This window comes from Poecilia reticulata, linkage group LG16, assembly GCF_000633615.1.
Source record: "Poecilia reticulata strain Guanapo linkage group LG16, Guppy_female_1.0+MT, whole genome shotgun sequence".
NCBI classification, from domain to species: Eukaryota; Metazoa; Chordata; class Actinopteri; order Cyprinodontiformes; family Poeciliidae; genus Poecilia; species Poecilia reticulata.
In genome coordinates, this window is record NC_024346.1 from 12,552,404 (window position 1) to 12,576,193 (window position 23,790).

The window sequence follows — 23,790 nt, forward strand, 5'->3', positions numbered from 1 at the left end:
ACTTAAAATAGAGTAAATCTATAATCAGTTAATGAGGCAAAAAAGGGTTGTGCCTGCCTGTGTATATTGATGTGTAACATGACACTTGACAAAATGTAATGTTTACAGGTTTACTGTGTAGAGTCTTTTATGACTTTGCCTTTTTGTGTTTTTATGACGCAAATCTCTTTGAACTGCTGAAATGTGCTATACAAACAAACTTGATTGATATATGCAAACATTTGACTTAAACACCTAATTACCACGAGGAAGAGACACAAATTATGACAGATATCTGTCTTAACCTTACAAAAAACAAATATGAACTCGAGTAACTTATGGAGGAAAGGTCCCTCCTCTTTCTCATGCTATTTCAACAGCCAATCACCATCCAGCCGGTAGTATTCATACCCTGAAGCCTTAGATACCTTTTGCTTAAAAATATGTGTCCACATTTTTGTGGATATAAGCGCTTCTATTATAGTAAATACTGTTTTAAAATCATATTACCGATAAAATAAAACAAAAAACGAAGGGATTTTGTATGTTTTATAACGTTTTATTTCAGTGCCCATACTTGTTGTACCTTCTACTGGCCACATGGGGGCAGACTCGGTACAACGTTCCCTCGTCTGTTTTCAATGAACATAGTTTTTCTTTTTTGCTTGCTTCACGGTCAGATAGGCTTACTGCCCACATTTGGTTATTTCGTAGCAAAAACTTTAAGAAACGGGATTCAGAAGAAATTATTCCTGATATAATAATGATGAAGACATCAGAGGAGGACCTGTAGGAGGAGAAAACCTGACAGTTAAAGGAGGTCGAGCCGTTAAAGCGTGGATATGGGGTTGAGCTGTTAAAAAAAGCGCACCCTCCAAAGTTGACTGACTCGTCGCATAAGATAGGATTCCGCCCACAAGAAAGATGGCGGCTCCCTTGCTGGAGAAACTGTCGGAGTCTTTAGGTTCGCCGGAGCCAGCGATTCGCCTCATCTTATCGGTTTTAATCGGTGAGTTTGGCCTGATGAATATGTCGGTGTGTTAGCCGGGAGGGCTGACAGCGGTCCGGGTGACAGCATCTAACTGCTGCCTGTGTTTTCTGTAACTGTTGGTGTCAGCTAACTCAGCCATTCAACTGCAAAACAGCCTTTTATGTGTGTGACTAAATCAATAATACTATTTAAAAATTAACACACCCGTTCTCATAGTGCAATCTAAATATCTAGGAGGCTAGGACTTAAAACATTCAAAGGTTTTCCTACAAAATCTAACTAAAGGCAACTGTGTGATGGTTGATTGAGTAAAAATGTGCAGTTGGAGACTTTAGAAACTAATTGACCACATTTTGGTTGAATTGTCAGTGGGCTCATGTTTCGGTGGTGCACATGTGTTGGTGGAGGTGAAAGGACCTGTGTGCTGGCTGCTAATATGTGCCCTTCAAGTCCTCATTTCTCAGTTTGAAAGAGGTCTGAAGGACAAAAAGTGACACAATTCAAACTAAATTAAATAAAATAAAATAAAAAACGTCTCAAAATGATTTCTTATTTTAATAGATTAGACTATAAAGAAAAAGTCAGTGTGAAAACGTAATTCAATTAAGAAAGGGAAAACAAAGAGTGAAGCTTTTCAAGTGTTTACTCTGGTTAATTTTTAAGGAAAACCCAACATTACGTTTCTCAGAAAATGTTATTACTTGAAATTAACTAGAGAAGATCTTAAAGCAGAAATGCTAGTTACTGAGAAGCAGGTACGCTTGGCTTGACTTGAATGAATGACATGCATTTCTTCATCAGTGCAGCATGGCATGGGTGCAGTCAGCCTGCGACTCTGCTGAGGTGTTAAAAGAAGATTGCTTTAACAGTGGCATTCGGTTTGTCTGTACTGTCTAGTCATCATCTTCTTGACAATATAAGGTATATTCCCAATGTGATGTAGGTCAGGGAGGTTTTATGACCAATCAAGCACAGTGATATATATGGCAGTCATTAAACTTTAAGCAGTTCAGACCTGCTCTGACTTTGGTCTTGAAAAATCACAGTGAAATCAAATCCTATTTAGTCATATGTAGCCACATACATTCAGCACAATACTAATACAAAAAATTAACAAAATAAACTCTTACATGGTTACAGGTAGGCCACTCATTCTGATTTCTCTTTAAAGCACACTTTATCTTTGGCTTTACCATCGGACCTGCAGGTTTATTATAGGTTTAACAGGAAGCCCTGATTTGGATGTGGCATCTGTGTGTTGGTGTACTAGTATGGCTATTTCTGTGTGCAGGAAAAGCAGGGCACGTCAGTTGGTTATAAAAACCCAGACACACCTCCAGGGTTTTAGCACTCGTTTTGACGTCGAGTTGGGAAATAGTTCAGTTTTGTGAATGCAGCATGACACAGAGTAACCTCTCCAAAATGGGTTACAAATGTTTGCACCTCAGAGAGCTGGCCCTTGTGAACTTTGCTCCAGCACATGTACACGTCTGATTTCCTCTGGACTCCTTCCAATAATACTATGTAGTCTGAATGTGGCTATTCAGGTTCGACTTTGGTTGCGTTATCCTATCGAGTCATCCTCTTACTGCATGTTGCTAAAGGTTTGTTGCATAATACAGCCAACCTGTAGGAACTGTCTTGCACTAGTATCATTCATTTTCAGGGGTTCCTTTTACTTAGTGCTCTTTTAGTTTCCCCCACCCTTGCATATTATTTTACATTTCACACATTTAAATATTAAAAAAATGTTAATATGAAACAAAAGTAACCTGAGAAAATGCAGTTTTTAATCGATGACTTAATTTATTAATTGAAAATAATTATTGATAAGTGCGATCAATCAAGTATTTGTGGTAACTGTCAATGAGTCTGTCACATTGCTCTGAAGGAAATATGGCTCACTCTTCTTTACAGGATTCTTCTAATACGACCATATTGGTAGATTTTTGAGCATTATTGACTCCAGTCGGATTTAAATCCAGACTTGGCCTTTCTCAATAAGCAATTAATCGCATGATAAATAAAAATGAGAGTAGGGCTGGACGATACGGCTGGAAAAGATATCAGTCGATATTGATAATTATTGATTCGTTTTTTGTTTTAAATTTCAGAAATATTGCCCAGCCGGTGATGTGGCCCTCCCTGTTTTATTCACAGTTTTCTTCTTGAGCTCATGAACCGTTTTAATGCCTCACTAAACATGAATTTTTATTTTTAAACGGTTACCGTGCACATAGCAGGCTGTTGCTAGGTAACCAAAGAATAAGTGGGTTGTTGGGTAACCAAAGAGTGAATGAGTTGGTTGATATCGTCAGCCTAGCTTAGTTTTCTTCAGGAGCAATAATTTCCATTCAGATGATTAAGATTTATTGAAGCTCCATTTTGGGACATCATAATCCATTTTATTCATAGTTTCGGTTATAGGTGGGTTTTATTTCCATTTTATTTGTTGTTTTAGGTTTTTATCTTTTATTTTGGATAGTCAAAATATCTTTCAGTTCCAGTGTTTTGAGACGCTGGAACAAAAGGAAAGTTTCTTGATCTGTGCTAGGGCGAACTTGTATTATTTTGCCATTATAAATATACTACTTGAAAATGGTCTCCAAACCTTATTATCGTTTATCACAATAATTACCGGGACAGTTTATTATCCAGCAAAATTTGCTGTCATGACAGGACTAGACTAGGATACTCCCTTTGAGACAATCAGAGGTGGACTTTCTGGTGTTTTAGCGTCGTCATCCTGCATGCTTTGATTGTAGCCAGCCTTGCAGTCTTACTGCTTGTTGTCGATGCGTTGAAGAAGCAAAGCCGCTCCAGACCATTGCATTACCACCACCTTGTAGGGCTGTCTGAAATGTTGTGTTAATTCTCCACCAGTTGTAGACAAACCCCTTCTAACAAGTTCACCTTTGTTTAATCTGGTCAGAGGATATTTGTCCCCAAGGTATTGGGTATTCAAATGTAAGATGTGCTTTTTTTGCTCAACATTGATTTTCACTCAGGAAGTCTCTAGTGGTTGCCATTTTTCCCATTGAATCAGGAACTCTGAGGCAGTGCGGTATGTAGTGCTGTAGATGTTCTTGGCTCCTTTCCTCCTGGATGAGTCGGGGCTGCACTCTTGTATTGATGTTGGGAGGCCAACCACTCCTGGGAGGGTTCACCTCTGTTTTTCCTAATTTGTGAATAATGCCTCTCACTTGGTTCGCTTAGAAATGGCTTTGAAAGTAAAGCTTTGCTTTTTGAGATCTTTTAGTCTACTGCATGTTCTTCTTCTACTTGATAAATACAGTCATCATTTGAAAACTATTTTTGTTTACCCAAAGTTATCTTTGATAAAGAGCTAAACAATATGTTGAATCACAATGGAAACTTGTAAGGGACTTCTGACAGTTGCCATACATTCTGCAAATCAGCCAGTTTAACAGGATCCAATTTCCTTGCTTCTTTAAATCATGCAACACTAGTATGGTGTTATTTGATTTGAAACATTGTGTGACTAAAATGGGGAAAAGGACTGAATCTGTAAGGAGAGGGAAGACTTTTTATAGCACTACGGTCTTTGATTTACAAAGCTACAAAATGAAACATTTTATGACATTTTCATAAGAAAGAAATGACTGTTTCTGTTTTTTTTTTCTCTTTCACGAAGCTTACAGAACCATTTCTCTAAGATGATTTGGTTTGAATCCGCTTTTACTTAAGTATGTTCCTCATATATAAATCTTGATATTCTGACTTCTTGGAGGTTTCCGTAGCGCTCAACTTTATGTTTGCTTATCACGTAAACTTTGGATTGCGCTAGACCCAATCAGGTGAATTTATTCACTGTTTGGAGATTTAAATGTGACTGAATTTGATGGCTCCCTCGTTATCAAACCAACCTGCATTCCCTGATTGCGTTTACATACAGCTTCAAAAAGTCCATGTTTTGTGAAAAACAAACTTTACCTTGATCACAGAGCGCTAATCCGTCTGTCTACAACACACCACACGATCTCTCAAATGATTTTAGCAGGCTTCATTGTGTGTACGTGCAACTCCGTTCGCCACAAGGTCACTGCTGTTGATATCAGTAGTGAACTGTGGCTCACTTGGCTCAGCCGAAGACACGCACTAATATATTTCTTCTGTATCTCTTCCTCCTGCAGGGTATCCCTTCGCCCTGGTGTATCGTTGGTTCCTTTTCTACCAGCCCACCACAGTTATCCACTTGTTCCACATTTGTTCTGGCTTGGCGCTAGCAGCATTCAACTTTGGTGAGATGGAGAGGAAAATGTACAACCGCTGCAAAGTTTTTCACAGTACAACTGTTTGATTTGCATCTGCAATGGGGGGAAATGTAAAACATCTGCATGTAGAAAAAAAACAGCATTTAGTTTGTGCACATTTATGACGTTAGATAATCTCCAACGTTTACTGCTGGAGATCTGCATTAAAGAGTGCCAAGTAAAAAACCTTTCTATCCGACCATCACAAACAAAAACATCTGGTGTTTGTTAACTTAATACTTTAACTTTGTGTTTTTTTTCAACAAATGCTGCAGGTGTGTTTGGTGCTGAACAAAGGAGGATAAATATGTGGAAAGCCACCTGATACTTTCTAATTAAGCACGGTGGAAAATATATGATGCTGTGCCCTGATTTTCTGGGAATCTTGCTAGATGAGATGGCATTATGAGATTTTATGAAATAACATTTTAAATAAAAGTCAAGTGCTCTCTGCCAGAAACCTAAAGCTGGCTCTCTGTTCTAATCAACACAGAACCATCTCAGTTCCCAGAAATAATCAGGTAGAAAATCTGTGAGGTGAGGCAAAGACAGTCCAGAGGACTCTGGATGATATGGAGGGATTGTGCAAGATCCCTCTCCTTGTACATTGTGAAATGTTGTGTGAGTTGCTAACCTTCCTGTCAGCACAAACTGAAGTTGAAATGCTATTGGTGGTTTGGTTTGTCATGCAGACAATCAAAAACACATCCTAATACTCTATAACTTCCAGAATATGAAGTTGGATGTTTTCCTGGAAAAATGGCTCTCACAATTTGAATCTTTCTTTTTCTTTTCTTTTCTTTTCTTTTCTTTTTTTTTTTTTTTTTTTTTTACAGTTTACAGCCTTACAAATTAAAATAAATCCAGGTGACCTTTGCGTTAACCAGGTCATAGGAAAAGTAGGTGTTATGTGAGTTTTTTTGTGACTTTTGCCCCACTAAATACAACTACATGAGTTAAAGAAATTTTTTTTATGTCTTCTAAAATGTTTCGTGTGGAAAAAAAACACAATAGAAAAGGAAGTCGTTTAAAGCATTTCACACCTCTGGACCACAGAGGCTTAAACTAGTCCGCATCTAACAGTTTTATTCCAGTATATCCTCGTGTTTTTGAAAGTATTTAAGCATTTATTTTGTAGGAAGTCTCTCTCTAAGGCTCAGTTTATTAAGTTTATTGGAATGAAAACAAGTTTAATGTGTTTATTGTCACTGATCAAAAGGCTTTCTTTCCGTTTAATGTCTACTAAACACATAATCATGATTTGTAGATAATTGACTTTCTTTTTAGCTTGCTAACCTCCTCTTCTCCCTCTGTTTCTTCACCACTGAATTTCTTCAACATACTTGAAGGAAATTAGAAAATCTTGAAATAACTTAAGAAAAATTTCCCAGCATGGTTGAAATGTTGACAGAACAGACCGTTCAGAAGGCTGCATGCCTCAAAATGTACTAAAATTGTGGCAAAGGAGGCAAATGCTGCTCAAAATAAATGAAATGGCTAACATTCATCCATGCATATATGCAACAGTTATTTCATTACATTCACTTTTTAAACCATCCTGTACTTCTTTAAACAGGTCATTTCCTTTCTGAAAGATGTAAAAGTTTAAGTATTTTAAAAAATGAGAACTGCTCTTAGCAGATTTCACAATCTGCTGATATCATCTTCTTTCAATTTCTGTTTGTGGATCCACAATGTGAGGCTGTCCTATAAAACTAAAGATCATTTAAAGATGAGCTTAAAATGACAATACCATTTTCAAACAATTAACCCTGAAGTTAAGTTTGGCAAAATGTTTATCTGTGCATCTACGGATCAGTCTCTGTTTTGCATTTGGATGAATCATCAACTTCTGCTTAGTCACTTCTAGGGAAGTGCATTTAGTTCTCTTTGACTTTGCCAGCAGGTTTAACCACAAGGAATGTGCATCTAAATATTCCCGCCATGCAATGCTGGTGCAGACTTGTTCCCTTAAAAAAAATAGATAAAATGCTGTAAATTCTTAAGAAGTCAGTCTAACTAATCAAAACTTTGTGTTTAGTTCAGATCTGAAGTAGATAAACAAATGGATGCAGGATGTGGCTTAAACGTGTGTTTCATTTAGCTATTAAGATGATAATTATTATGCTAGTAGAGGAAATAACTGCTAATTTTAACGAGTTAGCCTAGTTTGACAACTATCCAAGCTTGTTTTATTTTTAAACCAATTGGTTTGCTCATTTAATTATTTTGGGACTCTTTTTCAGGTTCTAAAATTATTTAAACTACTATTTATCTAAAGTCAAGTGTGCCAAAATAATGGCACACTTCAGTAAAAACAATGGAAAAGCTGTGTTTGAAATACATTCTTTATTTTCGTTTGTGATTTTAGGTGGGAAAGTATCAACCAGGTGCAGCCAATAACATTCACTTCATTAGCTTATTTAAAAACAAGGGATTTCTGTCTGTTTCCTGATGTGTTTTAACACAACACCAGAGTGGAAGGACATGAGCAATGACCCTACTGAAGGTACTCTTATCTCCCGTCAATCTGGGAATGTTTATAAACCCATTCCCAAACAAGTTGAAGTCCAGACTGCTAGATGTGGACGTCCTAGTAAAATCACCCTGTAAAGTTGAAAGAAACACGGAAAAAAGGGTTTTCCCATTGAACAAGTCTGACTTGTTTTCAAAGGCTCCCAGGCGGCAATGCCAAGCGCTCTAAAAAGGGCATGGCAGTTTTGCTTTGGTTTGTTAATGTTAACGAGACACATTACACCAACAGAGTAGAATATAATATACTGTATTGTCCCTAGAGGAAATTTGTCATGGACTCAATGGACCGACGTAGAAACGTCCAAACGTTGCTGTTCGTTAAAACTAAACATTGATTTTTAGCTCAAACTCTTCAAACACAGTGATAGTTTAGGCTTCTTTTACTTCTTTGGAGCCACGCACCTTGCAGTCACTGAAACTTGGAAGAAATTGGGTCGTCAACACGGCAATGGACCCAAACATGGTAGGAAATCTAGGACAAAATGGCTGCAAATGGCAAAAGTTTAGAGGTGCCACACCTGTAACAGAGCAATGCAGAAGAAAATGTTGATAAAGAGCTGAAGCTGCAAAGAAGAGTGGACCAGATTTCCTCCACAAAGTCATGGAGAAAAGGACCTCAGGATATTACTGCTGACTTTTGCTGCCGATTAATGAGATTTGATTTAAATTATTTTACAACCGATTAAAAAACAGCTTGTTTTTAATCACGTCCTGACTTGTAAGACACAAGGGCTGAAACTGGGTGTAACTTTATTTGCACCTGAGATTAGACAAGCAAAACTTCTGAAGCAATAACAAATCAGCTTCTACCAAAGTAAAAATAATGAGAGCCTGGGCTGCATTGTGGTCAAGTGCCATTTAGAGTTACTTCTAACAGCAAAACATTGATTTCTCCCTTTTCTTTCTTTTGTGGCTTCGCTTGGACTTTACAGCAGGTCTGTAGCTTTTATCTTCCTCCTTTTGAAAACTGCTTTTATGTTCGTTTTGTGTTTTCTGTCTTTGCCTTTCTCCGTCTCGGCCGATACTAAAATGTGTAAGGAAAAGCCCTGTTGACGTTTTGAGTCCAACAGGTCACGCTCGGCTGCACTCACCTTCATCTCCCCCTTCTGTCCTCCTTCCTCCCAGGCTCCCAGCTGTATCACTCCACAGTATGCGTCTTCGTCCAGTTTCTGATGCTGAGGCTCATGGGGAGGACGGTAACGGGCGTCCTGAGCAGTTTTACATTTCAAATGGTGAGCGTTCCCTCATCTTTATTTGCCCCGGTTAATGGATTTGTGTCCAAACACCAGGCTACATGTTTCTAGAAACGGACTGTTGGGTATTTGCATGTTCTTTTCTACAATATATTTTACCACCTTTTCAGTCTGTTATGGCTTTAACCTTTAATTCAGATTTAAACAGGCAAAAATCTCGCTGCCCCTTTTTGCCAGGGATCATTTGAGCTTCTCTCTTCCATCTTTATTAGGAGCATTTTGATTTTATGAATTAGCATAATATAATAATCGTCTTCTCTTCAGAGGCTCTTAAAAGTGAGATGAACCTGAGCAATAAATGATGAATACCAGTGCTGCAGAAATCTAAAAATTAAGCCAAATGCAGCAGGTTAAATTAAAATGACTCCGTCTTTCACACTATTTAAATGCTTAATTTTGCCATTTAAATGCTTTTGATAAAATTGGCTCATGGGGATGGATTAGAAACCACAGAAAAATGTTTTGAAATAATTTGATTTTTATGATATCAGTTAAATAGGCGGTGCTCTTGTAACGTCATCATCTATAATAATATAGGAGTGCCCTGATCCAATATTAATATCGGATATCAATCCGAGCTAAAAAAAAAAAAAAAAAACGAGTATCTTTTATATCAACCTGCATCTAAAATCTATCCAGAAGGTCTTGGGTCAGTTGTTCTCATTCCTATTATTGATGACTCTTATTAATAAGTAATAATCACTTGATCAAGTCCTTTCTATCAGACCAAACGACAAAGTAATAAAAGTATGTTTGTGTCAATACTGTCAACATCGGTATCGTCCAATACTCAGAGCCGCAATATCAACATTGGATCAGAAATTAAAAAGTTGCATCGGATCACTCCTATAATAATATGCTGACAGGGAGCATGCAGCAGCAGGTGGGGGAGGGACGGTACCAGTGTGATTAATACAGATCTCCAGTGTTTCCGGCTCTTTCTCCGACGTGATTGGAGGAATTAAAGCTTCGGCTTTAATGGCCCGTGGCTATTTGGGAGCTTCTGTCCTTCATTTCAGGTCATTACCAGATTTTAGAAGCTGTTGATGACCAAATTGTTTCCATTATTTTTATGCTAAAATATAAAATCTTAGAACTCCAGTCTTCAGAGCTGGTCTCTTGCAGATTGGAGATGTGTAATGTCTACTCAGACATACACAGTTTAGGTATTTGGCATGCTAGCAGGACTTTCTACAACTTGAATCTTTGCTGAAGATCCATTCGGTCTCAGCTATGTTGGAACATTGCTAAAAGATGGAGGACGACCACAGCTTGCCTTGTAATCTAACGATGCTTACAGCGAGTGTATCACTTCATATTCTGTTTGTGTTCCTGCAGCTGTACTTGCTGTCGGGATACTACTACACAGCAACAGAGGAGTATGACATCAAGTGGACGATGCCTCATTGTGTCCTTACACTGAAACTCATCGGTGAGTAGATCACAGCCGATTCTACTTTAATCATAAAACCAGTAACTCGATTCATTTATTTTTTCATGACGAGTTTAGGCTAAGTTGTCGCTCACAGTTTCTGATTTTTTTTGGTTCACAGGTTTGGCATTTGATTTCTACGATGGCGGCAAAGAACCAGTGAGTTGGCTCGTCTGTTTTGCTTACATTTGGTTACTATATTATCCGTCCAATGGGTTCACTGTGTCGCACTTTATTTGCTCTCATTCTTATCTCGTAGCTTCCCGTTTTTCTTTTTATTAATCATATCTTAGAAAAAAATCAAAGGGAAGGAGTTTTCAGCAAAGATAATGTCTGGGGGTTTGTCTAAACTAAAAATAAAGAGTATAAGAAGTTATACTGTGAGGCTGCAGGGCTTTATGTGTGAATTATTATGGTAATATTTACTCTATATCAGGACTCTACAACTCCAGTCTTCAAACACCTGATTCAAGAGGCTGAATTACCTTCCTGCCATGTCAGCAAGCTTGTTTAAACTTTCTCTTGAGGACTAAACACTCTTGTATTAGATCAACCCTGCTCCTCAAAGCACACTGCCCTGCATGTTTTAGATGTTTGCCTGATTTAACACACCTGATTGCATTCAACAGAATCCTGTTAATCAGGCATCAACTGAAATCAGGTGTGGAAAACATCTAAAACATTCAGGGCATAGTGCCTGGAGGATCTGCATCAGAAACTTTTTCTGCTAAAAACTTTGGGCTGCAAAAAAATGGCTAATTGCGATAACATAGCTGAATGTCGCACTGATGATATCAATTATGATCACCACCTTTTATGAGCTTTAGCAACTCATTCACTTACATCTATCACATGTCGGTGTTTAGAGCAGTGAAAGCCTCGATGTATTGGTGGAAATGATCATATATTATCCCACTGAATATTTAATCCCAGCTGTCCTTCGCTGTTGTGCTGTTGCCCAATTCAATTTACCCAATTCTATTGAAAAATAGACCTTTTGAAGACTTTGCAAATTCATAAATTAAGCAGAAATTAACAAGTAGATGTACAGTAGAGTATGAAGCTTTTATCCTCTCCTGTCAGTCATTCAGCGATAGCAACAGATAATTTAGACCGGAGCTGAACAATATATTGAATTGTTGTTGCATTATCAGTGTGTATTATATCACAACCGCACTTTGTGTTACTGATATTATATAATAACCCAATGGGATAAACTTTAACCTTCCTTAATGATCACACGAGGGCTGTTTCTTTAATGCCAAAGCTCATGGAGAGGGACGGAAACACGGTGTAATAAAATAAGGATTGATAAAAGTTTATCGCAATTTTCATCTGTAGTATCTCAAATATTGTCCTAAAATTGTTAAATCCTAAATGAGTCGCTGTCTGGGACAGCTAGAGACGTATATCACCCCTGATCTCTAAAAACAGGACGGTCTGCAATCCAGGCCATGGAAACAAAAGGGCTTTTGTTTAGAGAGGAGCTGGTTTGATGATCCTTTGTTCTAAAACCACAACACTTTCCCTTTTAGTTACACATCGCAGTACAGGTGAAAAATAACAAATGTTTTATCATCATATAGCTCCAGTCACAATTATCTGCTGTTATTTCTCCCTGAATTCATTTACATTTATTTTTTATGCACTCTTATTGAAAACTTTTACTTTGTTTACTTGCTGTGGAAAGTTCTGTTCATTTTCAGCTGAGAAAATAAACGTGCGACAATTTCTGATTGTTCATTATTGGTTTTTATTAAGTCACACTTATTGAATCCTAATTGTATGTTTTTGTTCTGTTTTTTTCACTTGTTTCTATAAATGAGTTTAATCTGAATACTAATTTTCTTAGTTTTTAATAATCATCCCAGGACCGTTGAAAGGTTCCCAGCTGAAACGTTCCCAGCTGAAACGTCTCCTTGAACCTTTTCATATTTTCTAACAACCAAACATTTCAATGGATTCATTTGGGATCTTAGACCTACACAGAATAATGTTGATTTATTTTTCTGTATTTAGTTTTGGAAACAAATGTTTTAATCCTTGCACGTTTTGCATTTGTTCCTAGCCTTCAGCCCTGAGTTAATTATTTGTTGACCCAGCTTTCACTTCAATTACAGCCTTTTAGCAGTTTTGTGCCTTTAGAGACTGACTTTTTTTTTCTCTCGTCACTCTTTGCAAGCTCAGTCAGTCTGGATAGAGAACATCTGTGTGCATACATTTTCATAGATGGATTTAGATCTGTAGTGTTGCAACAGCAGGAAAACACATGGATACTCCGATGGTCGTTTCCTGCTGGACAGTGAATCTCTGTCCCAGTTCCAAGTGTTTTGTAGGATGTTACAGATTTTCTTTCATTATCTCTCTACACACTCATCTTGCCCTCAACTTCCTTGTCCCTCCTGTAGAATAGCATGGCCACAGTATGATGCCTCTGCCACCATTTTTTTTGCCACAGATAACGTGTTTGCAGGGTAATGTGCACACAGTGTTCACCACAAACGTACATTTTGTTCTCATCTGAGTAGAGCAAGCTTTTCACCGTTTGTTGTTTCCCTTACATGGCTTGTGACAAAGTGTGAACAGGATTTCTTGTGGCTTTTTTTCTTGCCATCCTTCCATAAAGGCCATATTTTTTAGAGAATAATAGTTCTCCTGTTGACAAATTCTTCCAACTGAGTTATGGATCTCTGCAGCTTTTCCCAGAGTTACTGTGAATTTCTTGGCTTTTTCTCTGATTAATGAGAGAATTGGGTTTAAATAGATGGCCTTTTCTTCTTACGTCAGCAGTACCAATCAATAACAATATATTCCGCGATAGAGGCGTGATCAATATCAGTAGATGATGCATCTGTTAGGATATCCATTTGACTCTGATCCAGAAATGCTCGGCATTCTGGGAGATGAAGGCAGAGGAGAGACGTTATCTGCTCAACCTTGAATGGTGGTTACTTAGCAACAACCTGCAGAGTAACTTGTGGTTACCTAGCAACAGTCTGTTGAGTAACAGGCGCAGCAGCAGTTTCAGGTTTCTCTGACGTGCCTGATAACTTAGAAATAAAAAACAACGCCTTGCGGTGGAAACTGTGGCTAAAATGGGACAAGTCACCAGTTTCAAGATTTCAGATATTTGAAACAAAAATATCTGAAATCAACTGATATGAAGTACTTACCATGATGCGTTTTTCAGCCACGTCGTCCAACATTTGTCTGTGGTTGTTTCTCTCTTATTTTATTATTTTATTATTATTTTATTTTTCTCTTATTTTTTTTTATTTCTACTGATATCTATTCCTTGTTTCCCATGTGTTGTAAACCCAGTCGCAGCTGAGCGCCGATCAGGCGAAAGCCGCTCTGCCATCAGTTCCCACGCTGCTCGAGGTCTTCGGGTTTTCCTACTTCTACGGTGGGTTCCTGGTGGGCCCCCAGTTCACGATGCGCAACTACCAGAAGCTGGTGTCGAGGGAGCTCACCGACTGCCCCGGAAAGCCTCCCAACAGGTACAAGAGGGGAAAACCAGGAGCGATCCGGAGAAAAATGAGCAGAGAGACTATCTTAATTAGATCTCTGGTTAAAAAGACAAAGCAGAGACACAGCCCTTGAGTTAACCTTTCTCTCTTAATATCTGTTTCAGTGTTGTTCCAGCTCTGAAGAGGTTTGCTCTGGGCTTTCTCTGCCTGGCGATACATGCAATATTTAGTCCTTTTTTTCCAGACACCTACCTTTTGACAGATGAGTACGAGGTGAGAACATGAGTCATGATGTGCAGTTTTAACACAGATATGAGATAAAACATTTATGTTGTTTATTTTTTATTCAAGCTTTCTAAAATAAAAAAACATTTCCTTCCTGTAGGCTCAGCCTTTTTGGTACCGCTGTGTTTTTATTCTGCTTTGGGGCAAAGTTATGCTGTATAAATACGTCAGCTGTTGGGTTATAGCGGTAAGTCGTTTCTTTATTATCTCAACTGGGCCAAATGTGTTGCATAAATGCTATTTACGTCCTGTTTTTCTTTCTTTTTTTAAATTTTTATTAAAATAGCATTTAAATGTTTATGTGGGAAAGAAGCACAAATCTATTATAACTCACTCATTATTAGAGCTGGGTAGTCACATTTACTCAATTCCATTTACTTGAGTAACTTTTTAAAAAATTTACTTTTAGGAATATTTTTACTTCTGCTTGAGTATTTTTATTATGAGGTATCACTACTCTTGAGTAAAATTTTTGTCTTTTCTACCCACTGACTGAAGAACAAACATGTTTTAACCAAAAAATCACCAGGAAATGACACACACATGCAGTTTTTGTTCAAGATTCATAAGTTTTATTTTGACAGAAACTGATTTGGGAAAATTTTCTTTTGCCTTATTTTGGTATTTTTTGTTATTTATGTGAAATACTGTTGTTTTCGCTCTTAAAATACCAACATTTCCACTTATCTTCATATTTTGATCTGTCTGATAATGTACTTTTTTATTAAAGGATTGATAATTTAATTAGCTACTCGGTACTTGAGAACTTTTTAACAAATACTTTTTTACTCTTACTTGAGTAACTTATTGGATGGCTACTTTTTACTTTTACTTGAGTAAAAATATGTTGAAGTAGTGCTACTTTCATTTAAGTAAAAAAAATTTTGCCCACCTTTGCACATTACTGTGACTGCACAAGACATGAAAATCCTTTGAGATTATAGTGAAATTTTGCCGTGAAGATGCCTTGAGGATGTGATTATGCAGTGGAGATACAAGTAGCTTTTTAAAAGACAGAGTAAAGAGCCACAGGCTGACCTGAAGCAATCTGCAGAGATGGATTCAGATCACACTGCAGGCCTCACGTTAAGCCAAGCAGCCTCCACTGAGAAAAGGCAAAAGACGAGACCAGCTATGAGAGAAAAACAACTCTGGTTTAATTATCATTAAAAGAGCTGCATTTTGGGAAGAGGAAATACCAGAGGTGGGTAGATTACCCAAAAATTAGCAATACTTCATAATGAAATTACTCAAGTAAAAGCAAAAAGTACAGCATAGTAAAAATACTCCGAAAGGTGCATTTAAAAAGAACTAAGAGTAATTGAGTAAATGTTAGTTAGTATCCAATTCTGGAAAATGCATTGATGCGTTCTGATTGGTTGTGAAATGACATTAATAAATGAAAGAGCGTTGTTTATCAATAGTCTGTCACAGTGTGTGGCTGTAGAGAAAGGTGATGAATTAAAATTAAATATTTATTTTCCCATGATCCTTATTGTTTCTTAGAAAATGTTTTTCCCATCAGAGCTCGTTTTACTCAGGATTTGTTAAAAAGATTCATGTTGTTCTTCTACATCAATCACATCAGCTCTGTGGTATTTCAGCCAAAGCAAACCTGACTTTTTATTACTTGGTCTAATCTGTTCTTACCTTCTTACAGCTGCTGTTCTGCAGAAACATTAAATTAATTTAAATGTCTTGTATGATGAAGCTACATCAAACTAAGAAGGTTTTATTGTTTCAACAAATGCTTTGTGTTTTTGGGTTTTATTTGTCTTAGGAGGGTGTTTGTATATTAGCTGGTCTTGGCTACAACGGCGTAGTCAATGGTAAACATCAATGGGACGCCTGTGCCAATATGAAGGTGTGGCTCTTTGAGACGACGCCCCTTTTTGGAGGAACAATTGCGTCTTTCAACATCAACACAAACGCCTGGGCTGCGAGGTCAGTGGGGTTTCCAACATCTGTATTGCTCCCTAAGCTAAAGTGAAGCGGCGTTGTAAAAGTTAAAAATTAATGAGCTATCAGCGAAGCAGTAGTGGAAACGGTTCAATTAGTTATCCATTTATGGCTTTCCTTTCCCGAGAGAGAGAACTGGCATACAATCAGAATCCACACTTTGTGGAATAACAACAAGAAGGAAGCAGGCATCCAGGTCAAAAGGAATCATTGACAATTTTCAGCTCAAGTTGTGCACATTAAATTCCTCCAGCACCTGACCCAGTTCAATGAAGACCTCAGCAAACAAAGCAATTTATTTATCGAGCTTATGGTTTATTACACGGTCCATTTCCGCTGGATGCTATAACAACTTTTGCTTACTCTTTCATTTTCCGCTCTTCAGACTGCTTACGAAGCAGAAAACTGAGCAGAGGAGGGTTGGCTGTGAAACTGAAAATATTAAGGGGATGAAATGTAGGTGATAATTTGCCTTTAGTGAACGCAGAGCATACTTGACACATGAATGATCTAATTGCCTATTAATAGAGTCATGTGAACCAATTTTGAATTTCTGCTCCCAGCGCCTCAATAGTTTAGATCGAATGCCTTCGTGTCGCTCAGAAAGTTAAAAAGGTTTATAATATTTAACACCAGGCTGAAGTTTATACACACTTTTCATCTGCATTGATGCCATATTATGCTTTTTCTCTATTGGTGCATTTGACCTGTTCTTCTATTCTGGATGGAGTGACTATAAAAAAAAAAACATAATAACTGAGTTATTAGAATTTAGGGTTTTTTTCCTAATTCCTTCACAAACAGCATAAGATGTACAGGTATACATACACCCAATACATTTTTAGGTTAACTATTCAATAGCAAATGCAGAGAAGCCACTCTTTTTGCTTACTGGCATTTCAAGTCTGAATTTGTGACCACTTTACTCATCAGAAATTGTAGTTTCAGGGATATTCCACCATTTTCTAAAAGGTTAATAACAGAGTTCACTCCTCCTAAGCCAGTTTTGATGTTTGTTCTGAATCTTTTTCCTGTTGGTGCAGTCCAGTCAGTTATGTGAGGTAAAGTTACTTCCTTCTTTGTACTAAATCAATCTGCAGCAGCTGGAGACCTTTATGAATCCTGAATGTTTTACCGCTGGAGAAGGTGCTTCTTTCTTGGCTGCAGTCCATGTTGACGTTGCGCATAGTGTGGCCTTGCTCCAGGTTGTTTCTTTCAAACCAACTTCCTTTCATTTGAGTTGACAATTTGGGCCAGATAAGCATAACTTTGGTGCAGCTTGCTGTTCCAGCGGGACGCTGTTCCCAAACATGCATCAAACTGCTTCTTGAAAAGATAAACAAGGCAAACTTCAACTTTCAGAAATGGATCCGGCCTCAACCGAATGTAAAATTTATAAACTATTTCTAAAGATTGGGTCTGTGCCTGCAGTAATGTCTGTGAAGTCCACTGCTACCGATAAGAAGAATAATCAAATATAAAGCTGGAAATAAGCCAGAAGCTCGTTGAGGGCTACAAGAATGTGTGTTTTCTCTGCAAGTTGCTCAGTGGCCTTTAATTAAATACCAATATTTGTGTCAGTTTAATACACCGAGGGTCAGAATTGTACATATATCACTTTCAAATATAGAAATTATTTCACTCACATTTAGATTTTAAAAACAGTTTTTTGTTGTATCGTTGCTCCACTTTAAGAGAAAGTACAACAAAAAAACAGAATTTTATCAATATTCATAAGCATGATGAACTGTTTCTATGTGCCAAAGCAGAAAGCCACATGAAGCTAAACCTTCTAACATCGATGTCTTATTTTTTTTTTTTCATTTATATTTTCGATTTATAGATTTCTAAAGCAAAGACGAGGTTTGCTGGCAAAAGTCCTGGCAAAGCAGATTGCGAGAATGAACAGAAATAAGACCCAGTTTCTTATTAGCTTTCATCAGTTTGAGGAATGTTGATTCAAATTCAATAATTTTTCCCAAAGGGAGATTAAATGTTGTTGTTAATCAGCCGAGTGTCTTCAGAGAGTCTTCATCCATGGTGATCATCAGCAGGAAGCATCTCCAGCAGCAGCCAGTCTCAGAGAATCTAAAGAAGCTTCTGACTGAAGACCATTATGACATGCTAATAGTTCAATATCAACTCCTAGTTTCATTTATGAATTAAAAAAATCACAAGATAAATTTATAAATCAGTAATTGTAACCAGGTCATGTTTATAAATCAAAGTAAATCTGGAAATGTGTCATTGAGTAATCCTGATTTTTTTTTTTTTTTTGTCGCAAACATTTTCAAACAATTAGTTTTCTTTATAACCATCTTATAACTCAGTAAGTATTTTAAAAACAGCGCTTGGCATCATATTTTGTTTTTATCTTATTAGTTTAACACATGTTTAGCTTTGCAGCTTCCATCTGCAGATTTATGATCTTCTTCTAATATGTCATCATGTTTCTCTCAGATTTAGAAGCAAACATGACTGATCTGAAACAAGTTTTTTGTAGAGTTTAGACCATTAACCATCTAACAGGCAGCTTGCCTGAAGCCCACTGAGGCTCGTCTGAGTCTGTAAGCAGCAGCACTTCCTGCACTCATTTGTCAGGCCGTCAGCCAGTGCAGAAGCCTGCCATCAGCGCTCACACAGAACACAATGTGTGAACTTGACATCTTTCATATATATCTACGCTTGATACTTTCTTAGAAAATGTAAAGTTCAAATGTACTAATGAACTCAGTTGCTATGCAACGACGACTTGCCGGTGAGTTCGTTCAAGTCGCTGTGACAGCTGAGGTGTTTCTGACTGCTTTTATGGCCAAAAAGGTGATTTGTGACCTTGTCTTTTTCCTCTTTTCAGACATGTGTTCAAGCGGTTGAAGTTCCTGGGAAATAAGACCTTGTCTCATGTGGCCACGTTGCTCTTCTTAACCATTTGGCACGGCCTTCACTCTGGATACATCCTGTGCTTCTCCATGGAGTTTTTCATCATCACTGTAGAGCGGCAGGTTTGTTTTCCACACAGAACAGTTAGGAAAAAACAAAAGTTTATAGATAGTCCCAATTTTTTCAAGCAGCAATGTAATATTTCAAATTAATCTTGGTCGGTAGATCAGATTTCAAGACTTTTTTTGCAAATTTTCTGTCAAACATCTGACTGTGACATCAAATTGTGATTAAAACTTGAGGAAACAAGACAAGTAGAGGACAAAAGAAGAGTCAAATCTGAAAAAAACTATGTGTTGCTAACTCACTTTTAATTATTTCTTTAAACCAGGACTGTTGCAGAGTCGAATGGCAACTATAAAGTAATTGAAACACAATAATTGAGTGCACATTTGAATGTTTCAGTGATTTTTCTTTAAACTAATTCAATTTAACAAATACAGACTTAAATATTAACAGTAGATGACCCGCATTTTGGTGAAAACTGCATTAGCAAGTTGTGCCTCTACCACATGGTTTTTGCAGCCTTTTGTAGGCTTCTGCTGCACAGCTGGTCAGATTTAAGGGACTTGACAACTGAGGGTGCATTCACACCAGCCCAGTTTAATCGGGCTGGTTCGTTTGTAGAGGTGTGAATGCATAATCAAACTTTGATGCGAACCAAAACCCAAACTCTGGTCCACTTAAAAACCTCGGTCTCTGTTCAGTTGAAGTGAACTTTGGTGCATTTTGAATGCATATGTTGACCAGAGACCTCTACTAAAGAAGGAAGTGAAGTAGAGCAGAAGGCATTCTGGGTAAATACAACCAAAACAAACACCCATGTCTAACGGTAAAGGGAGAAATGACTTGTAAGTTTTTACTGAAGTCACAGAAAAAATCCTACAGCCACTGAAATCTGACTCTACTCCATTTTTGTGTATATTTTGTGAAGAAGCAAGTTGTGCTGGTATTCTTCTGAGGTTTTCGTCTTGCTTCCTTCAGTAGTACTTCCTACAGCGCCACCATAGGCGAGGGAGGGACAGTTCGTTCAATTAGTTTGGTTTGTTTGAAACAGTGCTTTGTGAAAGCAAACCAGCTGAAAATGTAACAAATGTTGCAGTTTTGCAACATCTGATTTCACATGTGAAATCAGATTGCTATAAATTTCAAGTATTTAGCCTAAGAAGACTTGATGCCTTTGCACACTAGTATAGTAAATCACTTGTGTCAGAAATTTGTCTCTTTATGCATTAAAAATACTATTTACATTGATTTACACTGTTAATTAGAAGCACACCATTCTACTAGTACTTAAACATTGATTCAACATTGTGGGATTAGTTTATTAAATCATATTTTTGCTGTGTTTTTATTATCATTCATGTGTTGTATGTTTTTGTGCACAGGCCCAGGCTCTCGTGCTGGACAGTCCCCTGCTGACAAGCCTGGCCAGCAGCCACTTCTACCCCTTCGTCTACGTAGTTCAGCAGTTTATCCACTGGCTCTTCATGGGGTATCCTCTGGTGCCATTCTGCCTTTTCACCTATGACAAATGGCTCAAGGTAACTCGCATCTCCCGAGGCTACACCTCTAAGAAGATAAATCTGCTTGGGGATCTTTTTTTACCTCGCCTATATTTTCCATTTTCAGCTCAGGGAGCGCTTTGAGTATGATATGCAAAACAGTTCTTTAAACTCCAGAGGTGCACTGTAAATAAGAGCACAAAGGGCTCAGCTTGGGAGGAATATGTTGCTAAGACAGCAGTGAGGTGTTGAAATACAGCCCAGGGTCCCATTTTAGTGAATTTATAGTGAGCACACTGCAGGCGGATTTTCCTCTGAATTATTTTCTCCTCTTTTACTACGGTTGGTTGGATGCCCAGACGTTGCTCTATCTTTTTACTCCGAAAAAAAAATTAAAAAATATGCACATGAAGTCGGTGAGAAAGCAAATGAAGTTGTGAAACGATCTGTAATTAGTTTGCAAGTTTAAGATTTTGCCATAAGAAAACCCTGTGGTTTCTTGTCGGAGGCTTTCTCAGTAAATCTCTCTGTAATCTGCTTGAAACAAATTGATTAGACGGCACTAAGCCTTTGTCTGCCATGGCTTACTGTTTTGTTGCATTAGTTGAGCTGAACTAAACTGTGTTTGGCTGTGGACCCGGCACACTTTTGTGTCAGAACCCCTGCTGGGGCCAATAAAGTGCTTTATTAAACAGAAAGATGCTGCCGCACAAAGCTGTGCTGTCCGTTTCTCCTAGGGAGCTTTAAGGATTTATAAAACGTGCAGAAACAGGAGGAATATAAAAATAACGCATCAAAAGGTTTGTAGGGAAGTGGTAATTATTTACAGTCAAAACCAGAAATTTACCTACACCGAATATAAAGACATAGACTTTTTTTTTTCTTACTGTCTGAAGTTAAACATCTCTTTTTTTTTTTAGGTTATTTAAAGTTACCAACATGATTTCTGTTTGCTAATGCCACAATAATGAGAGAGAAAATACGATCAAACAGGATTTCTGTTTGCTAATGCCACAATAATGAGAGAGAAAATACGTCAAAGATTAATTTATTAATGGCTTTGAAACCAGAAGTTTACACGGAGAATGATCACTGCCTCTTTAAATAATGAGGAAAACCTCTGATGATGTCATGGATGTGGACTCTTCTGATTGGTTAACGGACTCATCTGAGTTAATTGAAGTCACACCTGGAACACGCTGCTGAAAGCAACATGAAGATCACATGTTGCTTTATATTTAAATGTGTTTTAGTCATAAACCCAAAACACATTTAGAGATATTTCAGCCACATAAAGACCCCGAAGAAACCAGTAAAAAAGATTAATGTTATGGAGCCGCCAGTCCAATCCCTCAGCCTTATTCCAGTGGAGACTATTTGTGGTGACAGTAAAGATGTTTCAGAGACTAAACCGAGAAATCCACAGGAACTGGTGAATATAATCCAGTTGTCCTGCTCACAGGTTCTGCAGGCCGATCGACTCCACACCACACAGATGTGAAGCAGTTCAAAGAAATGGTCTTTATCCAACTTTCTGGTGAATTATTGAACAATTCGATAATTCACCAGAATGCTACAAGTTATCTTGAATATGTTTTTTTTTTAAGGAAATAAAACTGATATTAAATTTTTCTCACTTTTTGAAGATTGATAACAAATTTGATTTCGATCTGGAGCTGCAGTGTCTGCAATGGATTTCTGTATGCAAATCAAAACTTGAATTTATTTCTGTTTTCAACACATTGCTTTTATTTTGAGTACAACTACGGCTCCACAGATGACAGGATTATACTATCAATTTATTCATGAGATTAGCGCACAGGTTGTGTTTATAGTCTGTACCCTGGTTGTGAGATTTCCTAAATGTTTCCAACATTTACAAATGCAGGATTTCCCATGACCGACGGAAGTTAAAAGCTCCAACGTTCAGATTGGAGAAATATTTTTGCTGCATTCTGTTCAACTTCCACACCTGAAATTTGACTTTGTTTCTGAGAAATACATTTTTTCTTGTAGCTTCTTAAACATTTCCTGCTTTGTCCGACATTATTTAAACTTCTTTCTAACTGGGCATATTTCTCTCGAAAACCATTTCAACAGAGAAGTCTGTCTACTCGTTACCTGTTAAGAAGAAAATATTTGATTTGTTTTAGTTTGAATCAGCAAATTCATGTGGTAATTTGGCCCATCTTTAAAGTGTATCTTTGTTTTGTTTCTCAGGTGTATTCTTCCATCTACTTCTGTGGTCACCTGTTCTTCCTCGTGGTTTATTTAATTCTGCCATTCCTCCGTATAACTCTGGTGCCTAAGCAGGACCGGAGAGAGAAGAAACAAGACTGAAACCCAGTTCTGACACTTGGAAAGGTGAGGGATCACATTTTCACCTTTTCAATCTGCTTTTTTTCAAATTAATCCAGAGTGAACTAAACTTCGTTTTCCTTCCAGGTCCGTTCAAGGCTGAAATTCCTCGACCCTGAAAGGGAACTGTGGCGTTCGGGGAGCAGAACACAAGCTATTTTAAGGCCTTTAGTAATATATAAATATGAATATATGTTGATGTAAAAACAAATTTCTATATATTTTTGTGTTTTTAAGTGGGAGGGGTGGTTTTTATAAACATTTTGAGAAAATGTTTACAGGAAATTACCATTGTGCCACACGGGGTAATTGTGAACCAATCAGGGGCAGTTTCCTGCTTGTTTATCGTTATCACTTTCTTCTTTCTTTGTGGGAATTTTTAAGACTTGTGGAACCGAAGAGACTTTTCATGCTGTCGACACAGGATTGCACTTATGAGTCACAGGTTCTGTTTTTAGGCTCCTGTGTTTTTGTCGTTTCATTGCCCCGTGTCTGGCGCACGCATTCAGCAGCAGCAGCACTAAAACCAAACAGAAGGTTTAAGCACAGTGCCACCATTTATATATGAATATAAATATATGTATACATAACACTTCCTGATGTCATGACACAACATGCACACGTTTCTGCAGAAAGGCTGAGGCGATGACGGGCTTGTTTTCCCTGCAAATGGCTGCTAGTGGTTATACAAGCACTGTAAAATCACACACTGTACAACTAAAACCCGACTCTAAATGGCCTTGATTCAATGAATGTTTGTTCTGGATTTAATTTGATTTGTAATTGAAACATTTTAGGAGTTTTTTTTT

The 23,790-nt window shown here is 37.7% G+C and overlaps 1 protein-coding gene and 1 long non-coding RNA gene across 3 annotated transcripts; one reads left to right on the top strand and one right to left on the bottom strand.

Annotated features, from left to right (window-relative positions):
- Positions 1 to 636: 636 nt before the first annotated feature.
- Positions 637 to 940, bottom strand: LOC103477985 (uncharacterized). Its single transcript, XR_535734.1, has 2 exons — positions 851 to 940; positions 637 to 766 (listed from the first exon to the last, which is right to left on the bottom strand). It is a non-coding gene; the product is annotated as an uncharacterized LOC103477985 (long non-coding RNA).
- lpcat3 (lysophosphatidylcholine acyltransferase 3) lies at positions 764 to 23,192 on the top strand. Of its 2 annotated transcripts, none has more exons than XM_017309251.1 (13): positions 764 to 988; positions 5,125 to 5,232; positions 8,902 to 9,011; positions 10,371 to 10,464; positions 10,586 to 10,623; positions 13,786 to 13,964; positions 14,099 to 14,207; positions 14,320 to 14,406; positions 16,000 to 16,163; positions 19,033 to 19,180; positions 20,507 to 20,662; positions 22,844 to 22,987; positions 23,069 to 23,192. In XM_017309251.1, the coding sequence occupies exons 1-12, from the start codon at positions 904 to 906 to the stop codon at positions 22,961 to 22,963; spliced, it is 1,398 nt and encodes a 465-aa protein (XP_017164740.1). In that variant the 5' UTR covers positions 764 to 903; the 3' UTR covers positions 22,964 to 22,987; positions 23,069 to 23,192. The 2 variants fall into 2 exon arrangements, with proteins under 2 accessions (XP_017164740.1, XP_008429625.1); XM_008431403.2 differs by having other exon boundaries at positions 8,905 to 9,011.
- The last annotated feature ends 598 nt before the right edge of the window (positions 23,193 to 23,790 follow it).

Coding starts and splice junctions, on each gene's coding strand:
- lpcat3 (XM_017309251.1), top strand. CDS start 904: ATGGCGGCTCCCTTGCTGGAGAAACTGTCGGAGTCTTTAGGTTCGCCG. Junction 10,465..10,585: donor CCTTACACTGAAACTCATCG/GTGAGTAGATCA, acceptor TTTGGTTCACAG/GTTTGGCATTTGATTTCTAC. Junction 10,624..13,785: donor ACGATGGCGGCAAAGAACCA/GTGAGTTGGCTC, acceptor TTGTAAACCCAG/TCGCAGCTGAGCGCCGATCA.